The sequence below is a fragment of the Miniopterus schreibersii genome (genome assembly GCF_964146895.1).
Source record: "Miniopterus schreibersii genome assembly, chromosome: 1".
Taxonomy (NCBI): Eukaryota; Metazoa; Chordata; class Mammalia; order Chiroptera; family Miniopteridae; genus Miniopterus; species Miniopterus schreibersii.
In genome coordinates, this window is record NC_138101.1 from 82,458,102 (window position 1) to 82,482,002 (window position 23,901).

At 36.2% G+C, this 23,901-nt stretch overlaps 1 protein-coding gene across 7 annotated transcripts in view; it reads right to left on the reverse strand.

Moving 5' to 3' along the window:
* Positions 1–23,901, reverse strand: part of ARMC3 (armadillo repeat containing 3) — a 90,925-nt gene that overhangs the window by 33,035 nt on the left and 33,989 nt on the right. For all 7 annotated transcript variants that reach the window (XM_081143233.1, XM_081143230.1, XM_081143229.1 and 4 more), the window contains 6 exons: positions 22,933–23,001; positions 22,504–22,679; positions 19,741–19,935; positions 17,555–17,738; positions 6,257–6,409; positions 6,050–6,155 (listed from right to left, as the gene is read on the reverse strand). In XM_081143233.1, coding sequence (XP_080999359.1) covers positions 6,050–6,155; positions 6,257–6,409; positions 17,555–17,738; positions 19,741–19,935; positions 22,504–22,679; positions 22,933–23,001 — 883 coding nt within the window. The remainder of the gene's footprint in view (positions 1–6,049; positions 6,156–6,256; positions 6,410–17,554; positions 17,739–19,740; positions 19,936–22,503; positions 22,680–22,932; positions 23,002–23,901) is intronic.

Below are 23,901 nucleotides of genomic sequence, written 5' to 3' on the forward strand. Positions count from 1 at the left end.
AAAAAATAGGGCATTTTCTAAGAAAAACAAACAAATAAAAAACAGAATCTACTTGGTTCACTTCATCATTCCTCGGGGAATGAGAAATGAGGCAGACCACTTTGATTTCTAGCATAATGGGAAAATTTTACTAGCCTTTGGATATATGTTTTGCCTTTTCTCGCCCTTTGTAAGAAAAAGGAGAGGAAGGAGAGGGGAGAAAAAGCGGGGAGAAGAGTGGAAGGAGGGCAGGAAGGAGGGAGGGGAAGAAAACTCACTCCTCCAAAGGTGATTTTGGAGTTGAAGGAGCCCTGGCCCTCTGGTCTGGAGGAATTCAAAGAGATTAGGAAAGCAAAGGGAAACATTTTGGTGGGAAAGATTTGGAGAAGTTGAGTCAAGGAGGCAGTGAGAAGACAGCAGGAGAAGTTGCAAGGGTGGAGACTAAGGGCTTCAACTCCTGCAAGCTCCCTATGGATGTTCAGGGCAGACTGCCTCCGTGTGAGAGTCCATCTCACCTCGGTGGCCTTGAGCAAAGACCGTGCCTCTGTTTCCTTGTCTGAAAAACGGACGTGACAATAATATTCCCTACCCAATGGAACTGTTTCGAGGATTTAATGATATATTCCATTTCAAGAACTTAGCTCAATGCCTGGCACACACATGCCAGCTATCATCATCATTATCTGCTCATACTCTGTGAGCCACAAGGGCAGAGATTTCCCGATATCCTGTCACAGTTTCTTGGACCATGAGAAAATATGATCATATTTCAAAACTTGCATGTGTGTATGTAATTTTCATTATCAGAAAATTCAGCTACACAGCCAAATCTCCAACACCTGCAGGGCTAGAGCTGGGGCATTTCCTCAGGAATCCCACCCAAGCCTTTCTATTTAAGTGTAATCATTGAGCAAAAAAGGCCATTTCCAGAGGGAAGACAAATCATGGAAAAAGGCTGATATAAAAGGCCAAGCATGAGTAAAAATGGAATTTATGTAGGTTTTTAAAGCACTGCTTCAAATTGAGAGAGAGAATATTCACAAAATATAAAGATAGGCAAACCAATCATTTCCTCTGAAAATAAGTAACATTGGGAATTAAACCTAAAAGAGGTACCAGCAATTTTAAAATAGCATTAGACAAATGTCAGCCTTTGCTCTCTAGGTAGTAAAAGCACATGGATAATTTTCTAATTGAACATTTCATGGGTTCACCTAGCCTCACAAAACAGGTAGCTACTAAAGTTCAAACTGTGAACGTCAAGTTGGCAATCAACTGACACAAAATGGGGATGTGGAGTCAACTGGTTTTATTGCAAAATCCCGTTTTTCATTCTATATATTCCTTCAAATCTGAAATAATTTTCTCAGTCCAGAATATCTTATGTTATAACAACCTTCCATCAGGCAGAGAAGGAAAAGTATCCATTCAGTAAACTTGGATAAAAACAATCCCGAAATAATTCTTAAGTTTACCATGATGACTGTGCCTATCTATTTTACATGTTCCTTTCAGAAGCCCTTTAAAGTAGTAAGTGACATTTTGTGTAAGCTTGTTGAGGAATCATCCTTAACACAAAAGTTTGAAACACCCTTAATGTGAACCTGAACTTCCTGAAATATTTTGAAACAAGCACAAGTTATTTTGCAGGGTGCCCATATTGTAAGAATTCTAATTCAAAGAATGAAGCATCCTTCAGCAGAGCAATATAAATAAGAATATTAAAACAAAATCATCTTTCTTATACAAAGTCAAGAGCGAAAAATCAGCCCTAGAATAACTACAGTAACAATACGATTAATGGATATTTTCAAGCTTGTTATATTTATCCTATATGGTCATAGAGCGCAGCAGATATTCAGCCACCAGAACAATGAACGTGTCAACACATTTTGAAGTGACTGCTTCTTAAAAAAGTACAAAGACAAACCCAAATATCTATTAACACGTTCAGCAGCAGAATATTCTCTCTTTATAAGCTTCACAATTAAATGCTTTCCAGATCACTATCTTTCAATAATGTTTAAAGTATTATTTTAGAATGTTTCAAATAAAATTAGGGTGGGGTTCGCTGAAATACAGAGCAATTCTCCCGCCACCTTTTCCGCCCCTCCCCCAACTGCCTCCCAAGCCGCCACTAGGGGTCAGTATGAAGACGCAGGTCCCGTCCCTGCGAGGAGGGAGAGCGGAGCGGAAGACGCCTCCCGGGGAAACCCTGCGCAACAAAGACAATAACTGCACGACTGTAGCACTAAGTGCGGCTGATACATCAAGTCTGTAACAGGAGCTTGCGTTTTTCATAAGACTGGCATTTTAATTTTGTAAATCACCGTGGGTCATTTCTGTGGTCAATGTTTCTTTAATAAAAAAAGCATCCTAAGTGACAAGATTACTTAAGGCTACGTGTGTATGTGCTTATTGGCCCAGGCGTATGATCTGGAACAGGCGTTCAAATTTATTTTCAAAGGGTGATAATACACCTCTCTAGCCATCTCAAAGGTAGATATCCCGTCTCTTCCTCTAGAGAAAGGGCGGGGAGGGGGGAGTAAAATTGTGGTATTTTGCTAACTTTAAGAGAGGTGGGGTTTTCCCTTCAAAATGACTGTCAATTCACTGCACAACAGCCTTATTAAATGCACAATAAAATATAAGCAATTCTAAGGAAGAGCATTAGTCTATACTTAAATCTACAGAATGAAAGAAATGAAAAGAAACAGTTAAAAATAAATCTATATCCCTCCCCCAATTCTATTTCATGGGGTGGAGATGAAACACAAACAAACACAAAAGCCTTGAAAAGTGCTTTCTGTACACACGAGAGAGATTTAACACTCCAAGAAGGCACTTAAAGTCGGGCCCTTCCCTGACAATACTGAAATGTCTTAGAGGGTTTAGGTCACTGTGAATAAATGAAGTACTGCCTTTTCTTGAAGTACTCACTGTATGAAGGAAGTCCTCTATGCAACATACCTTATAAATATTTTTTCTACAAATTGCATGGCTTGCTTAGGCATGGTACTCCATGAATAATTCTAGTAGGTATTAAAATTTTTTAGTTAGTGCTTTATTTTTATAATGAGTTCCCAAGCTTCCCAGACGCAGATCCATATAGTTTTGGGGCATTCTGACTCTTTGTGGGGTCCTTTTGGGGTGCACTCCTCACTTCCTTTGTTGTGGTCCTGACCTTACATCACTCAGTAGCAGGCCAGTCCCTAGAGAGAAGCTCTTTGTCTTTGCTATTGCGGAGGCCAGCAGTGGCCCAGCAATCAATCAAATTTTTTTTAAGTAACCACTATATATGCTGCCATCAGAACTGTATTGAGTCAGTGCTGTTATGAGAAGTCAAGAAGGGGTATAAAAAATAAAAAGCAAGGAAACTGAGATAAAAGGAGTCTCTAAGATTTCGGGAACTCATCCAATTTTTCACGGAGATAATATGGAATAGGGACCAAGAATCAGAGTATGATCTATGTGTAAATACCAGACTTGATTAGTTTCTATGGCAAAGCTGCAGTTCTGATTTATCTATGGGCATTAAAATAATTATGGTTATTACTTTTTATATTTTTATTTTATTCCTTGTTTTATTTCCTACAATAATTGTATCTTTTGAAAACGTCTAGTTGATAATCATAATATTTTGTAATCTTTTCATAGTTTACCAACAGCCAAAATTTAGTTAGTGTTGGCAAAGGGCAATGAAAGACACTTGCCCCTTTTCATTCTTGCGGTTAACTTAAAAACTCTCATTCTGATCAGATCCAACAGATGGCAGTGATGTTATAAATTAATAGTTTAAATTTTTCTTATAATATGTTGGATCTGCCCCTCAGAAGAATGTCAACCAAGAATAATTCTCAGTACTTGCATAAATATTGTAAAACTTTGATATGAAAAATTGGATAAGAGAGTACAGGTAAATAGAACATAAAATTAGGCTGAAAAATAACATTTCTTTTAAAAATGAATTTTTTCCCTCCTAAAAAGTATTACAAATTGAGAATTGTCAGTAAGACTAGCAGTGAATCAAGAAAGGATAGATAATAGTGTCCATACTAACTAAATGGATTACATTTTTATATAAAATTCATTATTGCTCTTGGTTCCCATTTTTATTTTTATCTATTTTTTTATATGGGGGTTGTTTTAACCTCACTTTTTATTTATTAACTTAAAAATAATTTTACTTTTCATTTTCCTTCTATTACTTTAAATAAGTGAATCTGGTTGCTCTTATCCTGTTTTCCTATGTCTTTGAATAGTTATTTTTATACTTATTCATTACCTTTTCACATTTTTATCATTTTTAAGTTACCTTTATTATGCAGATAATAAAGAATGAAAAGTATGAATAGAAGACTCCCTTAGTTCTCAGGCCTTCAGACTTGGGCTGAATGACCCAACCATCTTTCTTTGGTCACCAGATTGCAGAGTGTAGATCGTGGGCCTTCTGAGCCTTCTCAATCAAATGAGCCAATTCCAATATATAAAATATCTATTATCTATCTATCTATCTATCTATCTATCTATCTATCTATCTATCATCTATCTATCTATCATCTATCTATCTATCTATCTATCTATCTATCTATCTATCTATCTATCATCTATCTATCATCTATCTAATCTTTCTATCATCTATCTATCTAATCTACCCACCTATCTAATCTATCTATCTATCATCTATCTATCTATCTATCTATCTATCTATCTATCTATCTATCTATCATCTATCTATCTATCTATCATCTATCAATCATCTATCAGTTATCTATCATCTACCATCTTTCTTTCTTTCTTCCTATTGGTTCTGCTTCTCTAGAGAACCCTGACTAATACATGGGCCAATTGAGATCTATGTAGGATAAATAATTTTTTTTTAATTATAAAAGTCACCTTCATGAAATTCTTGCTGTTTTATAAGGCAATCTTATCTTCTGTCTAGGAAAGAACACAGACTTTGGAGTCCAACAGACCTTGATTTAATTTCCAGCTCAGCTATTTTAATAAATATTTATACCCAGGAAAATTAGGTAACCTTGCAGAGCCTCAGTTTCTTCATTAGTTGATAGGTTATCTTGATAATTACATTTTTCAGTGAATTAAGTCACATACCACAGTGCTTGGAATACAGAGGGCACTCCTTTCCAACCTTTCTTCATAGTATTTACCCATAGTACGTTGCTTTAAATTGACTTTTTAAATGTTTCTAGATTTATCTAATGTTTATGTCCATTTAAAATGGGTCTTTTAAGTTTTTTCTAAATTTATCAAATGTTGTTATATGTTATCTTTAAGATTTCCATCATTAAAGATTTTAATTTTATTTGTACTGAAACCTTCCACAAGAGTTAACCCATTACCTGAATCAAATGGCCTGCACATTTTTCCAAACATGCCCAGAAATAGTCAAGATTTTATAGCTGCCATATGTCACTTAACAACAGGGATACATTCTGAGGAATGTGTTGTTAGGTGATTGTGTCATTGTATAAACATCATAGAATGTACTTACACAAACCTGGATGGTATAGCCTACTACACAGCTAGACTATATGGTGTAGCTTATTGCTGCTCTTAGGCTATAAAACTGTACAGCATGTTATTGTACTGAATACTGTAACCAATTGTAAATATTTGTGTATCTAAGTGGTAAATATTTGTATATCTAAACATAGAAAAAGTACAATAAAAATACGGTATACAGTACTTTTATATGACTGGCATCGCCACAAACATGTGAGTAATGTGTTACCCTATAGCTTTATGATGGCTATGACATCACTAGGAAATAGGAATTTGTCAGCACCATTATAATCTTTGGAGACTGACATTATATATGTGGTGAGTCATTGAAAAGTCCTTATGTGGGCATGACTGTATCTTTGGAAAACCTGCCTATCTGATTACTTATTTTCATAAGGGTTTCTGAAGGTTTCCTAAGAGTTTTATCCCAAGATAGATTATCTGGATGAATATGTAAACTTCCTTGAGGGCCAAAATATTAAAATGAACATTTTAATTAGATTTCCCAAACAAGGCAGTGCTGAGTGAGTCGTTTCTTACTTACTTTGCATTAGCGGGATTGCAAGTGGTCAGGTTAGCCAGGGCCAGGGCTGCAGCTTCCCTTACCTCTTCATTGTCACTTTTCAGCAACTGAACTAACTGTGGAATCCCTACAAAAAAAGAAAGGTAAAATGTAACTTCACCAATGTCCACCTCAACTAGACTATGGTCACCTGAAAATGTACAAAATGACTTTTTCCAGTTTGCTTACCTTGATGATTGAAAAATTCTTTGCTGCCTGAACTCTCACACATTACTGAAATAGCCTGGGAAGCAGCAATTTTAGTTCCATCGCTTTCAGAGCCCAAAAGGGTTACAAGGCATTTTTCAACCTCTTGCTCGTGAAAAAATTTCCTGTTTTCAGCTTTCATAAAAACAAAGAAAAAAATAAGAATTTTGCTGCAAAAACTGTCCAAAATATGATAGGAATTCAAACTATTTGCTAGCTTTAGTCAGAGAGTCTAAACTACACACTCACACACAAATCTCCATTTAACCTTTAGAACACAGTGGTTACGCTAAATGGTGCAGGGATATTGATTGCTCTATTTTCTATTCCCTTATATGATATCAATACTACGGCAAAGGGGATTCTATAATAAGAAAGAGGCAAGTTTTAGATTTAGCAAGAACTTATTTAACATCAATTGTATGCCTGGCATGGTGCTGTGTTCACATATGCTATCTTCTAAGGACAAACACCTGTTTATTTGATGTTTATTTTAAATACAAACCCAATATTTGAAGAATAACTAAGATGTACAAACCAATGAGCTGGAGAAAGTAAAAATGAGTAATAAACTATGATTCTAAGTCATAAGGAATTTATAAGCTTATATAAAAATTGTAATCATCTTTTACCTTAAGTTACAATACATGGTGACATAGCAAAAATTAAACTAATTAAATTGCTAACTTACCATAAACATAATCTAAACATACATTAGCATAGTTTTCTTTATTTGAAAACAAGTAAAGTTACAACTCTAAGTACATTCCCTAATGTTTTTTTCTTTATTTCATTTTATTTTTTAAATAAATGACAATCTCATTACTATACTAAAGCAAATATGTTATTCAACTAAATTAGAACATTAATACCTAATTTTTTGTTTTGTGTTCTATAGTTAATTCTAAATAAGTTGCTATCTATTAAAAAACATGTACTAGAAAATATATATTAAACCAAATTCAGTTTTAATGTCATAAGAAGTACCAGAGACCATTTTGAAAAGAAACAGCTTACAAATAATTCCTTGCTAATTTATTTACAGTTCCTTCATTAAACTTTATCATGGGTTTGATTCTCCTTTAATTAACTTTTATAAAGTCAATTTACATGATTAAAATAGAAGAATGTGTGATATATGCTATTAGGATGCTGACATATAAGAGAATAATATTCTGTTAAAATAAAAATCTGCAAAAATGCTGATACCAATTGAGGTTATAACATCTACGTGTGGAAATAATTTATTACTTATACATATTTTAATTAATTGTGCTTTTCAGAAATACTTTTAGGAATGATTGCAACTAGGTTTTCATTTAAAAGTTAATGTATGATTTGTCTTATTTCAACAATAACTTTTAAATCACCCTTTTCACAGGAGCAGTATCACATTTCAATGCCACCATATTTGCAAATATTTTGGCCTTTTTTCATCTGATACTTGGATGTATGCTGAGCTATCTGGCCATAATAACTGGCTAAATTACTAACACTTCTGTTCACTCATTTTAAACCAATCATGAGCTATGTCCTGTAATCCTATCATTTTAATCCTTTGCTCCTTTCATTTAAAATTAGAATTCAGGCAGCCCATAACGGTTTCACTAAAAAGCTGTGATTAATATTTAAATTTCAAGTATGTGGCTTCTAAAATGTTTAAAAATATATGTAGTCCTTATTAGTTTTTCTGAATAAACAAAGTCTGAAAATTTTTCAGTATCTGACCTAAAATGCTTAGATTTATAAGTAAGACTTCCCTGATGGCTCTAAATCAACTTTCTAAACAGAACACCCTGAGTGCGGATTCTATCAGGAAAATCGGCCAAAAGAATTAATTTGAAAAGACAGTTCGGAGTATGTGATTGTTGCATTAAAACAAAACAAAATGGTGTATATGCAATTATTGGAGAGATTTAAAAAAATAATTTAAATACTATGGGCAATTCGTTTCTCAGCCCTGCTGATAGTGCTCTCAAAATCCAGCTGTGTTCACTAACCCTCAAAAGTGCTGACTGCAGCGTGGCCATAATAAATTTAAAAGATGAATTAACATAGTAACCAAGTACTTTCATTGAATTGCTACACAGAGAAGTGAAGTATTTATGTTTTAATTATGCAGATAATAAAGATGGCAAGGTAATTATGCTATGAATAGAGGAATGTCCTTTAAAAATTACATTTGTTCAGTATCACTAAAATAAAAAGCATGAGGTTTTGTAACGGAAAATAAATCTGTATGCAATGCTTTCCTTCGCCTCTTCTCAGAGTCTCTATTGTGCCAGCTCTGCTCCTGCTGAGATGTTAACGCCAGTTCATAACCTAGTGGTGACGTGGTAATTAACACCTTCCTCCTCCTGATGCCAGGTCAAAGGCAAACTGATTTGGGTTTTCCATGGTTAAAATGTGCGTTAAAACTTTTCTCAACAAGCAAAACTTAAAGACTCTGTGTTACATGTTTGTTTCAACTGTTTTGACATGCAATGATAATGCATTACCAAGCCTACAAATTTTTTTTTTTTATGATGATGATGGTAAGTAAAAAATAAAATGCTATAAAAGAACACTGGTGGGTACATTGTCCCTAATGAAAGTATATGGAACAATATTCATTAAAATCTAGTTAAGAATGGAGTTTTCTGTGGAAAATTATTTTAAAACTCCTTTATGATTATTTACTTTCAATACAGAGATATTAGAGGGTAACTTTGTTAATTCTTATAAGTTTTTAAAGTTTATCTGTGTTACTAATATAAAATAAGGCATGTCTAAAATAAAGTGAGGCGTGCCTGATCTGGCTGGGTCTGGCAAGAGAGGTCAAGGCAGGCAGTGGTTGAATATAAACAGGGGTAGACAAGAAATACAGGTAGGGCCTGAAAACAAGGCACAGTCTGGCACGGAGGCAGGAAGGAAGGGGTGGTTACTGTGGATCCTGTGGATCTGGCCAGGTTAACAGCGGTAAGAGGTAAGTAAATCAACAAAAATAGACGAGAATAATCAGGTAAATGGGGAAGTTGCCAGTCTAGCCTCCAGCACTGGGCCTAGGGAAGAGGAATGGTTCTGTGCCAGCACTAAGTTCTGAACAGAATGGGCAGGTCCACCCACAAATGTTATGGCGAACGTCGTTCAGAGGCCTTAGAGGAATTCTGCTTCTGCAGAAGCTTAGAATGGAGAGCTGTTCTCAAAGCCCCATCCTGCCAATCAGGAGAGGGCTCACTCTTTAGGAGAAAGCTTGAATCTTTGTGGAATCATCTATCTTTCTAGAAGCTCCAAGAATCAAGCTGCCAGACCAGACTATAAGAAAATTAAACCACCTGTGCACCCATTGGATTTGCGGATTCATTTGACTCACTTCTCCAGTGTTTTACAGTCACCCAAGGTGACAACAATTTAGGAAAGGAGACTATAGACAAAGGTTTCCAATTGAGTGAACTGAATTATAAAATTTAAACTTTTTCAGTAACAGATGAAACCTGCGAGACAAAGGTGAAGGATTTCTACTGTAATACATGTGGGCAGTTGGTCAAGTGATGTTAGGGTAGCTGTAAGTCTTGTCCCATTTGGAAGATGGGGGTTCTGCTAAGCAATGGAAGTTAACTTTTGCCTGGCGGTGCTTGGTTGATATTCCAAAGTATGAGATCAAACTCCCTGAGTTCATGCACAGGGTATTATGCATGAACTGACATGTACTGTATATCCACTATAGTAGAGATAGATGAAATATGGTACGATATATGGTATGAGGAAGCCAATAGTATATTTAAAGCAGAGTGGGGTACTCTAGGATAAAGCATGAGAAAGTATACTGTAACGTTTCTGAAAGGAAGGTAGAAAAGCCAGATATTTTGCTGAAACCTCCAAAAGCAATGGAATTAGTAAATGTGATTTTCCCTCTAAGCCTAGCCATTTAAAGAACATGGATACCAATAGGTCAAGACTGAATTTCCAAAATCAGAATCCAGACTAAACCAGAGCAAACATGTACAAAAATTATGGTACAGCACAATGGACAGTATCCAAGCAAGAGGAAATGGATAATCAGTGGCCATATCATAGTACAAGATGGAAGAATCTCTGATTCCAAGCTAAGGCATTGGGACTTGATCCTATTTTTCCTAGTCCAAGGGTTATTAACTTGGAGTCCCTGGATCCAGAAGGCATAGATGAGTTTCCAGAAGTCCATGAACTCCCTGAAGGCACAGGCAGAATGTTGGGCATATGTGCATTTGGGAGGTGGTTCTCTTTCATAAGCTTTTCAAAGAAATTAAAGACCCCTCAAAAGTTGAGTTTGGGTAATGTAGTTGAATGTGATTGGAAGTCATCAGAAATATAGGCAGGAATTCAGAAGACAGGTCATAATTAGATACAGATTGGGATTCATAAGCAAATAAGGAGTCAGCTGAAACATGAGTCACAAATGAGATTCCTCAGGGAGATTTAAAAGGCAAGGCAGAATTTGGGAAGGCAATTTTAATATTGAAATGATAGGCAGATGACAGAAAGTTGGTAAAAACAAAGGGTTGGTCTGATGATTACAGAGTCATCATGAGGGAAGAGGAGTGTTATGGAAGTCAAGGGATAAAAGAGTTTTCCGGTGGAGGGGTCAATCAACAGTGGGGATGCCACAAAGAGATCAATAAAGAAAAAACTGAAAATGTACCTGTAGGATTTAGGAGTTGGGAGGTCCATGTGAAATTCGACAAGGATCGGTTTTGCAGGATGGTGGAAGCAGAAGACACATGCAGGAGGTTAAGGGACAGAGATAAGACGAAGAGGTGAGGTTATTTAAATTCACTAGTCTTTTGATTGAGAGGTTGATTGAGAAGAAAAGGAGAAAAAGAGGGTCCTGAAGCAGGGGCAAGAGAAGAAGAAACAAGCTTCCAAAATGCCCCTGCTCAGTGAACAATTATGGGCCCCATAGAATGTTCCAAATTTATATCAACATCTGCCTATATAACCAGTGGGACCAGGGGAAAATAGCACATTAGTGTTGCAATGCCACATTAGAGAGAAGCCTCACCATCATCCAAAACTGGGCAAAAGTATTCTATTGTCATCTCAACTGATGGGGAAAAAGGCAAAGGACACCCTGATAAGCCTTGTCTTTTTATTCAAACCAAGTCTAGGCAGAGCACTCCTCATTCCATGGTGAATAAAACATTAAAAACCAATATTATGAAAGAGTAATAGGCATAGAAGAAAGAGAACAGAGATGGTATAGAGATAATAAGTATTCCCGAGTAAAAATATTAAAACAAAAACAATAATCAAAAGTATAATAGAAAAATAAACAAAACACAACTTTGGAGATCAAAAGGCTTTACTATGTAATAAACAGAGAGAGGGAGAGAGAGTCTCAGACACATTTTGGCAATTTTTTTAAACTTATAGGATAATGGGTTCTACCCAAAAACAAAAAGAAAGCATCTTACATAGAAATGAGGCTGGCCTTAGAGTCAGACTCTACAAAAGCACGGTTCATAGAAATTTGAGGAGAAAATGTTATGGCAGAAGAATTCCAAACCCAGCTAAACTGTCATACACAAGGTGGGGCAAAAGTAGGTTTATAGTTGTGAGTACGAGAAGCACAGGGTTTATTCTTTTATTATTATTTATTAAATATTGTATTATTTTCCATATGAACAGCTGTAAACCAACTTTTGCCCTACCCTGTCTATATAAAGGCACAAACATTCACAGGTAAGGTCTCAAAAAATATACCACTCTGACAATTCCTGAAAAAAATATATACTGAACTGAAAAAATATACTCTGGTTAACTGAGAAACAAATCAAAAATAAAATCTTAAGAATGAGTATGTTTTATTATGAGAAATTCACAATGTACACTGAAGGAGATATAATATGTACAGAACTCTAAACAGTAAATATGTATGAAATTGAATGTAATGGCAAAGTGATTCTCAAAAATGAAATGTTTACATAGATTTTAGAGAGGAGAATCTATAACCCCCTATGAAATTACAAATATCAGGAAGAAAAAGAGTTACAAAGTGAAAATGCTAAATCTCTTGAGATCAAGATAGCAAGTTTATCTTTAAAATAACCATTAAAAATGTTAAAACCTATGTAATAAAAAGAAGAAAAAGAAAACAAAGGAGGGGGCATAGAAAAAGGAAAAGGCATAAAAGGTGATGTCAGAAATAAGGCCAAACACAATAGTTGTAAAAATAAGTCTAACAGTGTTTTATCACCTTGCTTTGGATCTAGTGGTAGTGAGGGTTTCTCAATATTACCAGTTTCTGGGGACCTCCCCATCCCTTGTTTGTTTCATTAGCCCTGCCTATACCTGTAAAAGTAGGCTCTCCACTTTCTCTTCATTTAAACCATCTGGAGTTTACAGAACTGTGTTCTGCCCAGACCAACAGATAATACATGGTAATCTTAATATCAAATTAGAATTTAAAGCTAAAAAGCAGTAAGTGAGGTTTTAAAAAAAATCAGTAGTGGATATAAAATAACATTAAATGAAACAAAGTCGAAATAAAGTTATAAGAGAAAATCAACAGAAACAACCTAGTGGGAAACTTCTAATATACCACTCTTCATCAGTGATAGGTCAAAATAAGTAAAAAATAAAGACAAGCCCGGCTGGGCATGGCTCAGTGGTTGAGCATTGACCTAGGATCCAAGCGATCCCGGTTCAATTCCTAGTCAGAGCACATTCCCCGGGCTGCGGGCTCGATCCCCAGTTGGGGGCGTGCACGAGGCAGCTGATCAATGACTCATCATTGATGTTTCTCTCTCTCCCTCCCTTTCCTCTCTCTGAAATCAATAACGATATATTTTAAAATAAATAAATAAATAAATAAAAATAAAGACAAAAAGGACTGTACAATATAATTTATAAAGTAGAGCTAAAAGATAAATAGCAAACTCTATATTCTACAGGAAATACACCTTTTAGTCTATTCAACAAATATTTATTCACTTATCTCATTCACTGTTATCCTTGTCTTCTAGAATAGTGCCTTGCATAGGGCATGCACACAATAAATATTTGTTAAGTAGTAGGCAAAGAATATACCCTTTCAAGATTGCATAGAATACTTGGATACACTGATAATATACAAGGCTTCAATGAAAATGTAAAGTAAAATTTGAATTTTTCCAAAATAAAAAATTTTAGATTTTAAAATGAAAAACTTATGAGCTCTGCATCCTGAATGAGAAATGAGGCCTGGGATTCACTGTAGGTCTTTCTTTCAAAGGGTTGGCCCAATATGCAGATATGGTCAAAAGTCTGACTAAAATACCTGCTTTATCAGACTAAGATTGAACATAAATTATAAAATTGCCCATCTTTATATTATATAAATTATGGTGCATGTTTTTAAAATGTTGGTCATAATGCTTATCACTATACTTCAAGGAGGGTATCATGAATACAAGAAAGTCCAGAAAAGGTAAGAAAATGATTATAGTGTAACCCGAGAACATGATTATTGGGAAAGACTAAACAAGACAAGGATTCTATAGCCTGCAAAAGAGATAGTTGAAGGGAACATGAAAAAAAAATCACAAATGGCATAGGTGAACTATTCAGTTATTAGATTCTAAAATAGTCAGGAAACACAATTTGGAACTGTAATGTAGTAGATTCATAAAACATTAAGTGCCAGGTGGGACTTAAAGACTATGTTGTCAATTTTTTGTGTTATAAATAAAGAATGGATTTCAACAAATGGTGCTGAGTACATTGGATATTCACATGCAAAAGAATGAAGTTGGATACTTGCCTCACACCATATACAAAAAAAACTCAAAATAGATCAAAGACCTAAATATAAGAGCTAAAACTAAAACTATTGGAAGAAAACATAAGGGGAAAGCTTCATGACATTGAATTTAATGTCATTAATGATTTCTTGGATTTCACACACAAAACACAGGTGAAAAAGAAAAAAATAAATAAATTGGACATCAAAATAGAAAACTTCCCTGCATCAAAGGACACAATCAATAGAGTGAAAAGGGAACACAAAGAATGGGAGAAAATATTTGCAAGTCATGTATCTGATAATAAGTTAATATCTAGAATATATAAAGAACTCCTACAACTCAGTAACAAAAAAATAAACCACCTGGTTAAAACATGGGAAAAGAATTTGAATAAACATTTCCCCAAAGAAGATATACAAATGGTCAATAAGTGCAGGGAGAAGATGTGCAACATACTAGTCATTAGGAAAATGCAAATCAAAACACAGTAAAATACCATTTCACACCCATTAGAATGGCTTCTATTGAGAAAAAAAAAAATGGTGGAGGGAAGCTGAACAGGGTATGGGGGGGTAAATGGTGATAGAAGGAGACTTGACTTAGGGTGGTGAACACACAGTACATTACACGGATGATGTATTATAGAATTATACACCCAAAACCTATGTAATTTTATTAACCAATGTCATTCCAATAAATTCAATTAAGAAAATGAAAAATAAGTGTTGGTGAAAAGTGGATAAATTAGAACTCATGTGCCCTGCTGATGGGAATGTAAAATAGTTTAGCTGCTATGAAAAACAGTATGGCAATTCCTCAAAATATTAAACATAGAATTACCATATGACCTAGCAATTCCATTTCTGGGTATACACCCCAAAGAATTGAAAGCAGGGACTTGAAGAGATATTTGTACACCCATGTTAACAACAGCATTATTCCCAATAGCCAGAAGGTGGAAGAAACCCAGATGCCCATCAATGGATGAATGGACCAACAAAATGTGGTCCATACATACAATGGAATATTACTCAGCCTTAAAAAGGAAGGAAGTTCCAACACATGCTATAACATGGTTGGACAGTGAGGACATCATGCTAAGTAAAATAAACCAGTCACAAAAGGACAATTATTGTATAATTCCACTTATGTAAGTACTTAGAATAGTCAAAATCATAGAAACAGAAAGAATGGTAGTTGCCAGGGACTGCAGGGAGGGAAAGTGTTTAATGGGTACAGAGTGTCAGCTTTGTAAGATGAAGAGAGTTCTTTGGATGAATGCTGGTGATGCTGGCACAACAATGTGGATTTACTTAATGGTTAAGTGAATTTACTTATCCATTACTTAAATGATTAGGATGATAAATTTTATATTATATATATTTTATGACAATTTAAAAAAAGAATAGAACTCTCATTTCCTTTCCTTCACTCAAAATCTGCTTCTCTTCCTGAGTTCCTGTTTCTATGAGTGGCACCATTCTATTTCCAGCTGCTGAAGCCATTAACCTGGCCTTGTCCTAGACATCATCTACTTCCCCCAATGCATGTAGTCATTCAACAAACAATTATGGACCTTCCAATGTGCCAAGCACTGTCCTGGTAATTCTCCTTGCCTCTGAATCCATCTCCAGCACCACGTCTCTGTTTCAGGACACCTTCACCTCTCACCTAGATCACCCCCAGCAATCTCCTTCCTGATCTTTTTGGCTGGTCCTGGACATTTCCAACCTCTTCTCCACCCTGCAACAAGAGCGCTCTTTATTTAAAAAGTGAAAATCTGTAATGTTCCCTCCTCTCTCTAAGTCAATTCTATGCCCTTTGTTGCTATCAATATAAAGTTCAAAGTCCTTAACTTGGCTTATAACACCCATTAGCATTTGGCTCCTCATTACTCTACAACATTAACTCTCAGTTTTCTGCTGCATTCTGTTCACTAACCACTCTGAAAACTTTCAGTTCTGGAACTTACCATGCTCTGTCCCTCTCTGGCCTTTATACATACTATTCTGTCACCTTAGAGCACTGCTGATCCTCTCCCATTCCACCAGGATCTCCTTTGCCCAGCCAATGTGTATTATTTACTATAGGTTCTAGCCTGAATAGGTCCTTTCTATTTCAGGAAGACTTATCTGATCCAGGTCTCCATTAGGTGGCCCTCCTAGGTGACCTTGTTCTTTCATCATCAAACACACTTAACATTGCACTATGACTGACTATTTACTTGCCTGTTCTGGCTTTATTGACACCAAGGGGCTGGACTCAATAAATCATTAATAAATGAATGAATAAATAGGTCCAGAGAGGCTGTTGTTCACTCATAGTCACATACCGAGGTCAGTGCAGTGCGAGTAGTGGAACAAGTAGTAGAACTAAAACACCAGGAACCCTCCACGGAGTGCTCTCTCCACTACTGTGTCACATGATGGGTGATAAACTCATGAAATCACTACTGCAAGAGGGACTGACACAATCTTCTAACAGTCCAGCCACATGAATTCAAAGAGAAGTTGAGATATGCAAAAATTTTAGGTGTGACATTTTCCCTATCTTCCTACTGCCCTCTCTTTGGGTCCCAAATAGCTAAGGCCTGTGATAGATAGAAAACAGAACTGACCAGATATGACAAGGTTTAGTTCAATCAGACAGAGTTCTGAATCAACCAATCTTTGTCAATATTAAAACCTTAATTTTATGGCCTATCTTTAGATATGGAGCATATAAAGTAACTCAAAAGACGACTCTTTATCAATTATGTACTGGACAGTGAAATTTGGCTTACTGCATTCAAACTTTGCCTTGAAGAAATCCAGTATGGGTTGAAAAGGAAATGTTCTCCATAATATACACATAGACATACATACAGACATGAGTATATATGTTTAGAATATAAATCACTTAAACTAGTCAAAGTTGTTATCATTTATATGAGGAGTGATGTGGAAGGGGAAAAATAAAGTCACATCTTTTACTAAATCATATACTCCAGATATACATAAATTAAAACTATAATTTTATCTTCGGTGCTTGTGACACAATTAATCTCTCATATTTTACAGATTTATGTCAACATAGCTTGCCACTGAAATGAAATTGTATTATGTATATAGTATGAGCATATTATTTTTCACACCTCTGTAACATGGCACTGACTCAGCTGAAACTTGAAATTACTACATAGATAGCATTCCAAATGTGGATTTATTGAAATAATGTTTTCAGGATCGCAAGCAATGCGCATATTCTGCATCACGCCAAAATCAAGAGAAACAAAGGCTTAAAACTTAATTTAGGATTGAATTGTTTAAAATAGATACGGTCACAATTAGATCACATTCAGTATATTATGTCCTTGACAAAGCAATCTCTACTTTAATTCACTGGCATTGAGATGAATTTTTGTCTTACGTAGTAAGTATAGCACTATTCTTAAATGGTGGTTTAAAAGCAGACAGATATTCTAGTATTTGCTAGTACTAAACAAAATAAAAAATACAGAGGGAACATGTGTGCTTAGTCTACATAAATTGAGACGTACGATCATAAGCTGCTTTAGTGATTGCTTTTGCTGCATTCTTTTGAATATCAGGAACTGTAGAGTTTTCTGCAAATGTTAAAAGCTTCTTAAGGCCCCCTGTCTGTTGAATCAGCACCATAGTATCCATATCTTCAAGGCAATTGGCTATCACCGAAAGTGCTTCTATATGAAGGTCATTCAATTCCTAGTAATAAAAGCAAACACAATTTTAGAAAGTTATACTAAAAGAAACTTATACTTTCCAAATTTTACACAAGAGGGATTAAGGTCAGTCAGAGCATAATGTAATTAATTTTGTTGGGGATCAGATGCCCGAGGAAACAGTTCTGTTATTAACGTAACATCACACTCCCTAACCATTTGCCCCATCTTTTCTCATTTCCCCTACTCCAAAGTGTTTTATAGGTAAAAATAATTACTGGAAACTTCTGGCAATAGTATCCAAGTGAAGGTGCTCATACAACCTTCTGCCAACAACAATTTTAAAATCTGAAGAAAAGTTTTTTTGGAAAAGCAGTCAGAAGCTGAAGAAAAGTAATATTCCTTAAAATCTCCAACTGGTAGAGGGAAGGATGTGAGTGTGTGGCTGTCTTGCCTGAGGAATCTCCCAAATCCCCATAGCAATGGAAAACTGCAGTCTTCCTGAGCTAGAAATTTAAGGTGGAAACCCTTAAAGTGAGAGAAACAGAAAAGATGGGCCACCGCCAAGGTGTTCCACACAGCATTGCTTCTGGCCAGGGAGCTTACTTCACAGCAGAAGAAGTGCGGCAATGAGCCCACACTCACAGAATTCACTGGCCTCACCCTGATTCTCATCATCCTAAAGCTGGTTTGATAGAAAGTCCTTTTTAAGATTCAGTTTCAGGGCTAGCCAAGGGGCATACCTTGCAGGTCTGGGGCAAGGTTCTTCAGGAGGCTTTATAGGTTCTGAATCAGCATCTAACATATGCTGCTGTTACTACCATAGTCGGGGTTCATGTGCCAGGAATCAAGGGGTGGAAATGGGAGGCACACCACTCATTGTTATCTCTAGTGACTCACTAGCAAAATTTTTGCTGTCTCTGTGACCTTATGCTCTGCTTATCTAGAGGTCTTAGTACCAAAGGGAGAAATGCTTCCACCAGAAGACGTGGAAAGAAAACACTACCATCTGGCCACTGTGGGCTCCTTATGCCTCTAAATCGACAGGCAAAGAAGGAAGTTACTGTTGGCCGGGGTGATTGATCCCCACCACCAAGAGGAAATCGGACTGCTACTCCATAACAGAGGCAAGAAAGAGTATCTCTGGAATACAGGAGATCCATTCGGGTGTCTCCTAAGGGTGCCTTGTGATTAAAGTAGACGGAAAGCTACAAGGACCCAATCCAGGCAGACTGCTAATGGCCCAGGCACTTCAGAAATGACATTTGGGTCACTCCACCAAGCAAAAGTACTTGCTGAGGGCAAAGGGAATATGGGATGGGTATTGGAAGAAGGTAGTTATAAATACCAACTATGACCATGTGACCAGTTATAGAAAAGAGGTTGCAATTGTCATTAATATTCCTTCCTTATTTTGTTATGAATATGTGTGTATATGCAACACCTTTAATGTTTCCCTCTCTATGCCCTTATATAAGATGTACGACTTTATGAACTAGTGTTTAAGTATTGTTAATCTGACTTCATAGTAAAGTTATGGGAGATCAAGGAGAATGGTAAACATCATCTGAGGACTTTGCATTCTATCCTGGGAAAAGTGTCCATGCACTTTTGGTTGTACACGTGATAGTTGTATCATGTTAGGCAGAAGGAGGATCTCAGCTATAGTAAATAATGCTGCAGTGAACATAGGGGCACATATATCTTTCTGAGTTAGTGTAATCATTTTCTTTAGATAAATACCCAAATGTGAAATGGCTGAGTCATATGGTAGCTCAATTTTTAATTTTTTCAGAAACCACCCAGGAGATTTCAAAAATTATTTTATAATGGCCTTTATCATTAGTCTGATTTAATCATGCTGACAAACTATGCAGCAATAAGCATATTAGTCCACTATACTTAGTACCATGCTTAAATAAAATTTTATTTAAAAATTCTTCTAAAAATATAAAAATTTAAAAATATTCTATAATTTATATTTTATAACAACATTTAGGAGAGATACATTTCCTCATAGACAGTTAAATAAATGTTTTAGATACCTTAGTTTCCAGAATCTTAATAAGGTGGTCCATCCCTTGATTGTCTCTTAGCATTGCTCGTGACTCCTTATCATTTGTAATAACACCTAAGGTTTTGAGAGCCAACAACTGAATAATTGGATATTCTGACTTCAAAAGCTCTAATATAGAAGGGATTGCATTTAGTTCTGGAAGTGTAGTTCGACACGTAAAATCCTGCCATGAAATACAAACAATCAAATAAGTAATTTTTAAAGTAAAATATAACCTCAAAAATGGAGAACTTCTATTTTCTAACAAAGAATATTCAAACTTATAGTTTTGAAATCTTTCATTGCAGAGTCCCTTCCAAAATAATTCACAAACAAAAGTAAGCACACCCTCAATTGACAACACCAAAATATCCATTTTAACTATGCAGACATTATCAATAACAGGACATAGACATGATCTATGACTTTTGCAGTATCTATTGTTTCTTTATTTTACAGCAAATTCCGACTACTATAAACAGTATTACAACAAAAACTATGCATAATGAAATTCTTTTCACACTCTCTGATAAAATGAAATGATGGCATCATTCCTTATTATCTTCATCCAAATGGATTTTTTATGATGTGCTTTTATGCACACAGTGCTTTTTGCAGGCCCTGTACACGCAAATTCACATCAGGTTTAGCTCAGACACATGACCTTTATTTAAGACATTTACAATATCAAGGGGTCATTAGACTCTAGACAAATTGCTCTGCATTGTGTATCTGTAATTTCGTGTGTGTGAGTTGGTGAGGGAGGGGTTGGTTGGAGTGAGCAATGGGAAAAACAAGACAAAATGCCATGAAAAGCTCCCAAACTCTGACATTTTAAATCAAAACGTGGTAAACGTAAAATAGTATTAAAGGTGGAAAAGGCCCCATTTACAGCTTAGCTTTCCTCTATCCATCCTTCAACTGCTAATATTCAGCTTCCTTCAGACATAAAAATTAGAGGTTTCTGTTTGGTTTTAGTTGAATTGTATCCCCAGCAAATAGAGGTTGAAGTCCTAACCCTCAGTACTTCAAAATGTGACCTTATTTGGAAACAGGGTCATTGCAGATATAATTAAGGCCATAGTGGAGTAGGGTGGGTACTTAATTGTGTCCTTATAAAAATTGGTGTCTTTATTAAAAGAGAGAGAATTGACAGAGGGAGAGATTGCAGTGCTACAGCTGCAAACCAAGTGACACCAAGGACTGACAGCCACCGTCAGAGGCTAGGAAGGAGCAAGGAAGGATTCTATCCAGAGTCACAGAGGGAGGATGGCCCTGCCGACACCTTGATTTCAGAATTCCCACCTCCAGAACTATTAGGGAATAAATTTCTGTTGTTTGAAGGGACCCAGTTTTTGATACTTTGTTACAGCAGTCCTAGGAAATTAAGAACACAATTATTAATTAGTATTTCTGTTATGAAGAATAGTGGAGGTAAGTCTTTTCATTTCTAATTGATAAAAAAATTATGGGGAGTCTGGCCAGTGTGACTCAGTTGGTTGAGCATTACCCCATGCATCAAGAGGTCACTGGTTCTGTTCCCCGTCAGGGCACATGCCCAGGTTGTGGGATTGGTCCCCAGTAGGGGGGGTGCAGGAGGCAGCGATCGATGTTTCTCATAGATGTTTCTATCTCTCCATCCCTCTCCCCTCCTCGCTCTCTAAAATCAATAAAAACATTTAAAATATATATATGGGAAAATAGAGCTGTAAGGGGTCTTGGGATGTAAAACACAAACACATTTGGGGGATTATTTTGGCCTATTGGATAAGGTAAAGCCTTAGGTAACCAGAAAAGTCTTTTTTAGGGAGGAGTAAGGGTAAAACCAGTCAGTGCCCAGCCAAGCGGCAAGGACTTCTAAGGTCAGGAATGTATGCTTTTGCTGTCCTTGGCTTAAGCCTATTGGCCTCTCTTTTTCTGTATGATTTGTCTAGACAATTTGCTTTTCAGTGAACCTTCCCTCACCTTTGCTCTGCCATCCCTTCCTTTCACCCTCACTGATGGCTCCTTACAGTGGTGTTTTTGTATTTTCAGTTGATCTAAGCAGATCAAATGGGCGTGGGGATTGTTCAGGAACCTGAGCAGGAAAAGCAGCAGAGAAGGCTGTCCACAGCGACAGGGAGCTGACCTGCTGCGGGTGTGAGAGGGCCAATGCTGTGCTGGGAGGTAGGGGCAGTGGTGGGGGACAGAGGACAACACAGGCTGGGGGGAGAAGGTGGTCAGTTTCCTTTACAAAGAGAGCAGCAGAGTGAGATCACATCTTACAATTGTGAACAGTGAATTCTGTTCAGCATACTGACTCAGGAGACTTTCACCAAAAAATAAGCCTGCCCCAAAATCTTGGTACGCTGACTAGGGCATATATTATATTCACGGTGCTTAGATCACCAAGGTTAGATCAATAGGTAACTGTCCAGGTCAAACCTACTTCAACATGAATATTCGATTTCCTGTTTCAAAAGAAATACATCTTATCTAGTATAATCCCGCCTTAATTTGTAAACCATTCTGTTCTTTTTAAGTACATTTCTAAAATGCCCTTTCATGGGAGACAAATATGTATAAAATGTGAAAACTGAAAGGAATCTGCACTAAACTTCCTTTATTTTATCTCTGAATGATCACTACTGAATAGCACCAACAAGTACTGATTAATCAAAACTGGTGAGTTCTAAGCTTTTTTTTTTTTAAATGGGAAAGCAAATTCTATAATCTTCTTTGGTGAAAACACATTTTTAAGAATGACTCTCACCTGGACCAAGTTGTAAATGCACTCGATAGAATTCTTCTTCACATCAGGGTCTGGGCTGCTCAGCAGTCTGATGAGAGGCTCTAATCCACCGTGTTCAAATATTTGCACTTTGCTGGTATACTCTGCAGACATGTTTGCTAGGCAAAGACTAGCAAACTCATGGATAACTACTTCTTCTGCATATCAAAAATAAATGACATAAGTATGCTAAATGCCTATTCAACCATTACTTTAAACTTTAAAGTTTAAAGCAAGTTTTAAAAACCAAAGCTCCACAAATCTTACCTTGGTTGGAGCCCATCTTGTTGAGATATTTTTAATGACAATTCACATTTGGCATTTCACAAACTATTTTCAATAAGTAGTGTAATCAAATGTGAAAAATACACCAGCCCTATTTTTAAAAATACATATAGGATGCCAATTTACCTTCTGGAGCGAGCTGAGCAATAACGGAATTCATGACATCTAACTCTCTCAACAACTTTTTAACATCATCTACAACAGAAGAAGCAAAATATTAATGTTTATTATTGATAATAATAATGGCCATGCCTGTTGAATAGTTCCTTATGGGATAGGTTCCATTATTATTTAACTTTACAGGTAAGGAAAATGAGGCTCAGAACCACACTGCGAATAAGCGAATAAGCGGTGGGACCAGGATTCACGCCCAGGTCAGCCTGACCCCAGACGCACTCTAGCCTCAGCTCCCTGATCACTGAGCTATTATACTACCTTCCGAAACACTAGGAAAAATAACCATAAAACTGCAAAATATGATTAGAACACACACCAAAAGTTTGCATTATTATGCCCTACACCTGTTTATTATATAATAGTAATTCTCTTTTTGTTTTGTTGGGACACTGTTTTTAAATCTTGATTCTAGTAAAACTTATGCAGAATCCACATAAGAATTATCCTCGACCTTTTCTGGATTAATACATCTTGTTTACATTTCATTTCATTTCATTTCATTATCAAAATGCCCAAAATGCTTCAAGATAAGTACATTGATTTTTTTAAGTTCACTTTTGTATGATTTATATGAGCCTAATTACAGCTAGACATGTACGCCCTGCTTCTTTTTGCCATCCTTAGCCCCCCTTTTCTGAGAAATAAAGCATAGCTGCTACTTTAGTTTTGCAATTTTTCTTCTTGGTCAATTATCTTTGTCTGTCAGTCAAAATTAGCATTACCAAGTGTTTGGAAAAGTTCACTTTGCAGCAGCTGAAGCAGATGGTTGCTGGATGAATTCTTCCTCATTAATTGCTGGATATTCTTACTTTTTGGGACACCTTTTCCTGTGAGATTCAGGGATGTGGCTAGTCTTCAACTTACCTGTTTCTGTTCCAAGCGGCTAAATGAGGGCCAGCAAAAGTATAGCAGCTATAT